Source organism: Delphinus delphis, chromosome 5 (genome assembly GCF_949987515.2).
Source record: "Delphinus delphis chromosome 5, mDelDel1.2, whole genome shotgun sequence".
Lineage (NCBI taxonomy): Eukaryota > Metazoa > Chordata > Mammalia > Artiodactyla > Delphinidae > Delphinus > Delphinus delphis.
In genome coordinates, this window is record NC_082687.1 from 86,799,127 (window position 1) to 86,808,997 (window position 9,871).

General features: G+C 45.1%; 1 protein-coding gene across 1 annotated transcript; it reads left to right on the forward strand.

Moving 5' to 3' along the window:
* The first annotated feature begins 937 nt into the window (after positions 1–937).
* Positions 938–9,350, forward strand: CCKAR (cholecystokinin A receptor). Its single transcript, XM_060011775.1, has 5 exons — positions 938–1,084; positions 1,764–2,015; positions 5,109–5,370; positions 7,620–7,747; positions 8,684–9,350. The coding sequence occupies exons 1-5, from the start codon at positions 976–978 to the stop codon at positions 9,214–9,216; spliced, it is 1,284 nt and encodes a 427-aa protein (XP_059867758.1). The 5' UTR covers positions 938–975; the 3' UTR covers positions 9,217–9,350.
* Positions 9,351–9,871: the final 521 nt, after the last annotated feature.

The window sequence follows — 9,871 nt, forward strand, 5'->3', positions numbered from 1 at the left end:
AGACCCCTCCTGCGGGAGGCCCTTCCTGACCACCCTGCCTAAACTAGCACCCCCCATCCATCCCTCTCGATTACGCCTTCCTGCTTCACCTCCTCTGTGGTGCTTTACACATCTGAAATAATCTTATTCATTATCTGCTTATGTGTTTAGAAAGTACCTGGCAAACGGCTGACTCTCAATGAACATGTGCTGAATGAATGGATGAGTGAATAAATGAATGAATGGAAAATCTTACTCAAGTGTTTCTGTAATAAGAATCCAGGTACCTATAGTCAAAGTACCCCCCTTCTTTCAGTTTCCAAGGGCAGAGAAATAACCCTGCGGTTGGTAAGAACTTAACAACCGGTAGTTATATCCACACACACTGCTGGGCATGGGTCCAAAGCTAAAAAGGCACTAACTGCTTTTATATAAGGAGGTAGAAACGCAGTCCCTCCGTGTCCTTTAGTCCTGATGCTCTGCATTATGGTATCTGTTACTGTGTTAATTGTTTCTGTCTCACACGGCCAGTTTGGGCTTTATTCTGCCTATGTCTGGGACGGTGACAGGTTCCTATACAGAGAAGAGAGGTAATGTGTCCATGTGTGTGTGTGTGTCCACACCTGTGGGCATGTGTGTGGAAAAGCAGCGACACTCCAGGAAGGGTTAAGTTACAATCAGGCTGTCTGTGCTCAGGGCCCCATGGCTGGCCCAGGAATGGGATGGGCCTGGAAGGTGGAGCAGGCTTGCCTTGCACCAGCTGTTCTTTCCAAGACAGGAGTGCACATGCTTGCCCAGCTGGCCTGAGTGTGTGGAACTCCAGTCGCCTTTAAGAATGGCTTCAGAAGCCCACACCTGGCAATCACTCCCCCAACCCCCTTGCCCCTCCACGGCAGGTTCCATTTGGGAAACTCTCCAGTCGGTCATTAGAGGAATGAGCCGAGAGTGAGCCGTTCATCAGCTCGCCAGCGCTTGGTGAAAAGCAGCAAAGCAAGGATGGATGTGGACAGCCTTCTCTTGAATGGAAGCAACACGACGCCTCCCTGCAAACTGGGGATCGAAAACGAGACGCTTTTCTGCTTGGATCAGCCCCATGCCTCCAAAGGTAGGTGTCAGAGGCTGATACTTTAATTCAGAAAACTATTAAGTTGGGGGAAGAAATCAGCAAAGGCAAGGCTGACTGCAAAAATATAACAAAGTCCTCGTGAGACAAGGCTGGGTAAAGTCATCTGTTCAGAAGTTTGGATAAGAGATCAAAGAGCAGAATTGAGTCCAATGTTCTTCTTGTTCCCCAGGGGACAGTTGGGATTAATGTACAGGACTCGGGGGCACAAAAGCAGTGGGAGGAGGACCTGAAGTGGAGCCAGAAGAGAGGACAAGTGTAAAAGCTTGAACTTACAAGCATCACAGAAAAGGTGCTGTCACAATCTAGCTGTCGCCTTTTCTTGGGGGAAATCAGTGTGAAGAAGTGATTATAGCGAAATAATGCTTAGCAGCTAGGAAAGAAAGCAATCACTATTCACTAGAGGGGCTTTGTTCTTAAGAAAAAGTGGTTCCCTGAGTGAGTGATCCTTTAACAGACCAACCTTTTAGAAGCAACTGAATCACTCTGTGCTCTCCTCACTTTGTTTCTGCAAAATATTGTTAAGTACAGGGAGAGCTGGGTTCAATGATGTCCGCCCCTGAAAAAAAAAATCGGCAGGAAATAAGTGCTTGGTGCGCGTGCTAGGTTTTAACATTCTGCTCTCATAACCTCCATCCCTCGTCCGCGTTCCTCCTCTCAGAGTGGCAGCCAGCCGTGCAGATTCTCTTGTACTCCTTGATATTCCTGCTCAGTGTGCTGGGAAACACGCTGGTCATTACGGTGCTGATTCGGAACAAGAGGATGAGAACGGTCACCAACATCTTCCTGCTCTCCCTGGCTGTCAGTGACCTCATGCTCTGCCTCTTCTGCATGCCGTTCAACCTCATCCCCAACCTGCTCAAGGATTTCATCTTTGGGAGCGCTGTCTGCAAGACCACCACCTACTTCATGGGTGAGTTGCTGCTGGTGCCTATTTCTGGAGCTCGCCCCAGACCCTGCTCAGCCCCAGGCCTTCCCCAACCCTTAACAGCCAAAACAAAACATCTGTCTGTGTGGGGCTAGGTGTAAGGACAGAGGAGCTGGCTTTATGAGGGGTCAGTCCTCATAACTCCCCAGAAGTCAGTCCCCAGTTTTAAGGGTCAGTTTCTCAAAGTGGAATAAGTTGGTAAGAAGCCACAGAAGAGCTTGGTTTTGCTTGTTTCTGTTAGAAAGTAAGACAGATGCAAGCCGTTCTGCTCCTTCCTGGAGGTCGTTGATTGTATTCTGAGCTCTACCCAACCCAAGGCATGGCTTTTGGGATGGCCAGGGTGCTGGAAGAGGGCTCTTTCTGCCGTTGCTCTGGCTTTCCTAGGGAACAGGGACTATTTGAAAATGAGTTTCATCAGAGGTCTAGATTCCCTTCTCAGGATTCACTTCCCAGACTGTTTTCCCAGGGTCTGGGACCATCTCAGGCACGGAGAGAGAGAGAGAGAGACCTCTGCCACCAGACGAGGAATTGAATTTGCTCCTAGAGCCTGTGGGTCACTAAGCTGACACTGGTTGGCTGAGATACGCAGCTCTCTGCCTTTGCCAATCAAAATGATGGTGATGATAATAAAAGTCACAAGAGCTAATATTTTTGAATGCATTTTTTGAGCACCAGATATTCTCCTAATTGCTTTGAGTTTTTACTTCCATGATCATATTTTATCTCCCAACCACCCTATAAAGAATATACAGTTATCCTTCCCTGTTTCATGGAGGAGGGAACAGAGGCACAGAGAGGTTAATAATGTGCCCAAGGACACACAGGCGGTAAGCTACAGAGCTGACTTGAACCCAGATCGGTAGCCACAACAGTGGTGAGTACATGACCTCGCTTTGCCAACTGTTGTGGCTCTTCTAAGGCGGAAACAAAACATGCCTCTCTGCCCCCTCTGTCTGTCAAAATGCTTTGTCCCTTGCCCATTCTGAGAATTAGCTGGGAGAGGAGGAGGAGAGGCGGGGAATGAGGAAGGAGTTGTTGTTTGTTCTGACCTAAGCTGGGCCAAATACGCAGAGCTGAGTTGGGCTAGGGCAGCCTTCAATGACCGGAAAGCTTTGAAAGCCTTTATTTCTCCCAATTGAGGAAGCAGGATCCAGCAGTGACGAAATGACGATGAATAACTGATCTGCGTGACACGGACAAATAGCCAAGAAAGTGTCAATCTGGGTCCAGTCCTCGACTCGCAAATGAAAAGGATCATTGTTAAACAATGACGCAATAATAGTAACCAACATCGCATAGTGCTTTAGGCTTTCAAGACCTGTCTGTATATATCTTATGATAATACTTAATAATCTTAACCGGGGTTTGTGGAAGGAGATTTAAAAAGAGTGCTCGTGTAGCGGCACAACATTGTGAATGTGCTAAATGCCACAGAACCGTTCACTTTAAAATGATTACGTTTATGTGATGTAAGTTTCACCTCAACCAAAAATGTTTTTAAATAGCTGGGGTCTGAGCTAGGAGCCTTAAAACTCTTCCTGAAAATTTCTAGGACAGACTGTTCTAGAAAATGAAAAGCAAGATAATTCTGCAAGTGTTTGCAATGCCATAATGGTTTTGTTGGATTTCTGATTCCAGTGATTTCAATTCTTCCCTTAATTTTATGTTCTCCTCGATACTGTTTCTAATAGTTAACACTCATTAAGCTCCTAATACAGAGCCAAAAACAAGAGTGCTCGCCTGCTGGTGGGTTTATAAGTACAGTGGACCCATTGTACAGACTTGACTCAGGACTTTGGGGCTGTACCCTCTAATTCAGATGTCATCAACTCCTTAAAGTCCTATAAAACACAGCCAATCCTGTCTCAGACGTAAGTTCTTATAGAATGGTTTCAGGGTTGTAGATTCCTTCAAGTCTCTCAGGAATACTCTGGATATTCTCCCTAGAAAAAGAATATTTTTGTACATAGTTTCACAAAAGGCCCCAGGCTAAGAACTCCTCCATCATGGTAAGAGATAAGAGAAGAATCAGTTGAATTTATGGATGAAGAATTAAAGGGAATTTTAAGGGGATATGAGATTATAATAAGTATGTACACACACAAAATACAAAAAATAAGGAAAATTAAGCTTTTTTGACTATACGTAAGTATATCCTTTTGAATGAGGTGTTTTGACGTCTTTCTCACTGATGATGCATGTTCCTTTTACAAAATACAGAAAGCAAAGAGAATGAGAAAAAAGGCCCTAGTCCTTCCTCCCAGAGAAAAACGTTAGTTATAATATGGAGAGTTTCCCCTTCTTCCTTTTTCACTAGGTAATTTTTCAACACTCCATTTGGAAACTTAGAATGTTTCACTCTTAAAAACAGTTTGGGGACTTCCCTGGTGGTCCAGTGGTTAAGACTTCCCCTTCCAATGCAAGGGGTGTGGGTTTGATCCCTGGTCAGGGAGCTAAGATCCCACATACCTTGTGGCCAAAAAACCAAAACATGAAACAGAAGCAACAAATTCAATAGTGTAACAAATTCAATAAAGACTTTAAAAATGATCCACATCAAAAAAATCTTTAAAAAAAAGTCTGTACTAGAAATTTTCAGGAAGAGTTTTAATGCTCCCAGCTCAGACCCCACTGAATTTTCAGGGTCACAGTCCTTGAGAATATTGGGTTAAAAGGTCAACTTAACTATGCAGATCACGCTCAAAACTAAAGCTATTCTACAGGTCGCTCAGAACCTCTTCTGTGGGATAGGAACATATTTCATCCACTTGGTTATTAATTAATGAGCGCCTTCAGCCTAGGAAGGAGTTGGTTGTAATCAAAGTTCAATAAACTTATCTAAAAATTGGCAATAAGATGTATTTGCAAACACATTTCTTTACCTGCCTCAAATCGTTTTGGGAACAAAGCTGGGAATAAGTCATTTTTTTTAGATATACATACACAATATTCTTACCCTCTGAGCGTTTTCCTCTGCTATCTATCAAACCTGCGCAGATCAGGTATGCTTAAGCTCATTGTGCAAATAAACTTTGGATTTCAGAGCCTGCGTAACCAGCTTCTTTGTTCCTTTTCCAGGCACCTCTGTGAGTGTCTCCACCTTTAATCTGGTAGCCATATCGCTGGAGAGATATGGGGCAATTTGCAAACCCTTACAGTCCCGCGTCTGGCAGACAAAATCCCACGCTTTGAAGGTGATTGCCGCTACCTGGTGCCTCTCCTTTACCATCATGACTCCGTACCCGATTTATAGCAACTTGGTGCCTTTTACCAAAAATAACAATCAGACCGCGAACATGTGCCGTTTTCTACTGCCAAATGATGTCATGCAGCAGTCCTGGTAAGGCTGCATGGGTTTATTTGTTTAATACAACTCGATATAATTTTGCAGGTTTAATAAAAACTGGAATGTATTGTCCAGTGTCTGGGGGGATCAGTCTCCTAGAGACTTATCGAGAAGTTTCACTCTAACCTCTTTCTAGAGTAACAGTGACAGCAAACACTTAGAGTGCTGTGTTTTAAATGCTATATATATATATATATATATATATATATATATATATATATATATATATATAAATTCAACTAATCCTCTCAAAACCCTATAGGGTGGGTACTATTATTGTCCCCATTTTACAGAGGAAACTGAGACATGGAGAGGTTAAGCAAGTCACTCAAGTTCCCAAACCTAGAAGAGATAAGAGAGCATCTGGTCTTAACCACTATGCAGTGTGCTTCTGGAAGAGCTCTGATTTTCCAAGAACTGGAGGTAGAGCCGAGGATGAGTTCCAAATCCCACGTGGTTTTTCTTAGAGCTGCAGCTGTGGTATTTGCACGGGACACTGTACTGGAAATAAAAAGGCAAGGTTCTAGAACCTGTTTCTTTGCTTACTAGTGGGTGATATTGGACAAGTTCATATAACCTCCCTGACATTCAAGTTCTTTATCTACACAAAGATTTAAGAATAAAGATTTTTTTTATCTACCTCATTAGATGGATGTGAGATTCAAATGAGAGCATGTTTATGAAAATGTCACTAAATATCTTTAAAAAGGCTACACAAATACAGGACATTATGTTTACCAGTTCCCAGCATGTTTTAGAAGCAGGGAGCTAGACATTTAAAAATGGCTCAAGGGCTTCCCTGGTGGTGCAGTGGTTGAGAGTCTGCCTGCCAATGCAGGGGACACGGGTTCGAGCCCTGTTCTGGGAAGATCCCACATGCTGCGGAGCAACTGGGCCCGTGAGCCATGACTACTGAGCCTGTGCGTCTGGAGCCTGTGCTCCACAACAAGAGAGGCCCCCGTAGTGAGAGGCCCACGCACCCCGATGAAGAGTGGCCCCCTCTTGCAGCAACTAGAGAAAGCCCTAGCACAGAAAAGAAGACCCAACACAGCCAAAAATAAATAAATAAATATTTTTAAAAAAGTATTAGACATGGGAATAAATGGGAAAATATGAGCTGTACATAGAAAAAAACTGACAATAGAAACCAACCCTAAATAACACAGATGTTGGAAACTTCAGACAAGGATTTAAAAAAAACATAGCTCAAAACTGAGATAATTTCTGCTTTCTTTGCCTTCCTTTTTTTCATTTCAACCAAGTAACGCGTACACACAAAGAGTTATGTTGCAAATGAGGGACTTTTCCAAGATTTGAAAAGAACTCTTATCAAAACATGTCCAATTGAAATGAGAAATGGCTCAGCCACCGTGAGCCTCTGACAATTTTATGGCCTAATTGCGTAATCTTACACATGCCAGACTGCAAAAGTGATTTAGGGGCCAGACTCATAAGGAAGGAGGCTGCAATTCTTCAGGAATCAAACATATTTAGAGAAAGCATAGCTCTGGCCCACCAGGCACTAGAACGAGCTTGCCACTGTGCCAGCGGGTCAGAACAGCCAGAATGCTTATTTTGCAAAACCAAGGAGGTCTTCCATCATTGCTACCTATGCATTAGACGATTCTGTTGCTATAAAGTCAACAAATGGTATATTGTGATGTTTAAGAGCATGAGTTCTAGAATTGTATTGCTCGGCTTCAGATCTCACCTTTGCCACGAGCTGTGTCATTTTGGACAAATTGTTTATTGTCTCTAAGTCTGTTTCCTCATTTGTAAAATGGGTATCATGTTAATAGTACCTACCTCAAAAGTTATTATGGGAATTAGATATAGTAATATATATATATACTATATTGAAATTGAATAAGTCATCAATGAATGTAAACTCTTATTATTATTATTTCAGAAACCGTTTTATTGAGGTATTCACCTACTCTCATTGGCTTGTTTGTTTTTTCTTTTTTAAGCTCTCGTCTGTTTTAAATGTAGACTTGTTTCAGGCACAGACTTACACCAAACTTTTCCATTTAACTAGTCCTTCATAAGAGACTTTAACTGAAAGAAAAGAAGTAAACAACTTCTAATGACTGACTCTCCAGATGGGGAATTTCCAAAGATATTAAATACTAGTAATTAATGTGTTTCCTCAGACTCATTAAAATGGAGATGAGCCCTGCTTATTCCATCCCATCTGAGTTTGAAATGCTAGAGATGCTGGTTATTGCTTTTTATTTTATTAGGCACACCTTCCTGTTACTCATCCTCTTTCTTATTCCTGGAATTGTGATGATGGTGGCATATGGATTAATCTCTCTGGAACTTTACCAGGGTATAAAATTTGATGCTAGCCAGAAGAAGTCTGCTAGAGGTAACTATCTCTTAGCTGTATGTTGATGCCAAAAGATTACAAACGCTTATTTTCTGTAACTTAAATGGATATACCCAGAGTGTGTATAGGGTATATTAGAGGTTTTCAAAAGTCTTCTTAGGAGACTCTGTGTCCTAAGGCACAGTCGTGAGACCCAGTGTCTCTATTCCTCATCTGTAAAATGAAGAAATTATTCCTCTCAAAAGGGTGCTGGGTGGAATAAGATGACATAATACACACATCGCCCAATTACAAGCCGAGGGCCCACGGGTCCCAGGCTCTCTGTGCTGTTGCGTACAAATGGACCGCCTTCCACAACCAAAGCAAATTGTAATTCCAGGCGCCATCCTCTCTCCTCCCCTTCACTCCTGTTGCAGCTGCCACAGAGCCTCCCGTCCCCCCTTTCATTAGAGTCCACTCGCCAGAGAAACTTACCCGATACCTTTGTTGGTATCACTCGCTGCCCCCCCCACACACCGTTCTCACTCCACCCCTTTACTCAGCTCTTTACCACTTATACAACTTCAAGGTCTTCTTTGGTTTTTGCTCATTATGCAGAGTCCTCACAGTAAAAGCAGTCTGGAGCTTTCCCAAGCAAGCAGGAAACTTCCCCCTGAGGAGCTGGAAGAAGACTGTGCCTATTCATTCTTGAACAGTTCTTTAGCCCTATAATCTACACGTGTAAAATATTATTTTACTATTATAAATTATGTACATCAGATACTACACAGTATTTTAGTAGTTTTAAGTAGCTTTTCATTTGAAGGAAAGGACTAGTGTAAACAATACCTACCCATGTCAACCAGGCCCGAGGTCGCCTGCCCAATAGTACAGTTCAAGTGTGGTTTAGCCCCTTGATGCAGGGGGCAGGGGTTCCACGCCTTCCGTCTGGCATGACCCATCCCGAAAAATAAGTGTTGTCCCTTGCCCATCCAGAAAGGAAGCCGAGCCCCGGCAGCAGCGGCAGATACGAGGCCAGCGATGGGTGTTACCTGCAGCGGTCCAAGCACCCAGGGAAGCTGGAGCTGCAGCAGCTGTCCAGCGGCGGCGGCGGCAGGCCCAGCCGCATCAGGAGCAGCAGGCCCGCGGCCAACCTGATGGCCAAGAAGCGAGTGATCCGCATGCTCATGGTCATCGTGGTTCTCTTCTTCCTCTGCTGGATGCCCATCTTCAGCGCCAACGCCTGGCGGGCCTTCGACACCGCCTCTGCAGAGCGCCGCCTCTCCGGGACCCCCATCTCCTTCATCCTCTTGCTCTCCTACACCTCCTCCTGCGTCAACCCCATCATCTACTGCTTCATGAACCAGCGGTTCCGCCTCGGCTTCATGGCCACGTTCCCCTGCTGCCCCAACCCTGGTCCCCCAGGAGCGAGAGGGGAGGCGGGGGAGGAGGTGGAGAGCAGGACCACCCGGGCCTCTCTGTCCAGGCGCTCGTACAGCCACGCCAGCGCCTCTGCCCCGCCCCCGTGAGCTGTGCCCTGGCCGCCAGCACCAAAGGATGGAGCGGGGACCGAGGGAGGCAGCAGAGAAGGAGAAAAAGAAGAAAGCAGGAGGAAGAGGAAGCGGGAAGTGAAGGAGCAGGAAGGCGCCATCCCCAGTGCGAACTATTCCTTGTCTGCTTGGCATCCTTCGTCTGAGTGCCAGGGGAACACTACTAGGGCGGGGCCGGGACTGGGATTCCAGGCAGCTCCAGGCAGGCAGTTTCCCTACCAGTCACCATTCGAAAAACCTCAGCAGGCCGGTAACAGGAGTCCAACAGGACTCCTCCTGCACGTGTAATTGCCAAGCACGTGTTCAAACTGGGACGCGGACCCTACTGAGCTTTAGAAGTGGGGCTTTGAAGTGGGCTCTCACTCCCCATAGGGACACCCTTCTGTGCACTGCTGCTTCTGCTGATGCAAAATTTGGGGGGCTACTTTGCCCCTGGGGAGTCCATCACCTTTTCACGTACATTCTGTAGCCACCCACCTCATCATGACCACGAATGGGAACCCAAAGCAAACCCTCTTCCGGCCATTTTCTGTAGTAAAAGAACAGCCTGACTTGTGCCCCTTGAGGTCGGTCAGGGGCATTCAGAGACAAGTTTATGTCGTCATCAGAACAGCATCTGGAAATTGTCTAAACG

Excerpts from the sequence above, each read along its gene's own strand:
- CCKAR (XM_060011775.1), top strand. The coding sequence starts at position 976 with ATGGATGTGGACAGCCTTCTCTTGAATGGAAGCAACACGACGCCTCCC. Across the intron at positions 5,371-7,619 it reads GATGTCATGCAGCAGTCCTG|GCACACCTTCCTGTTACTCA; the intron begins GTAAGGCTGCAT and ends TTATTTTATTAG. Across the intron at positions 7,748-8,683 it reads CCAGAAGAAGTCTGCTAGAG|AAAGGAAGCCGAGCCCCGGC; the intron begins GTAACTATCTCT and ends TTGCCCATCCAG.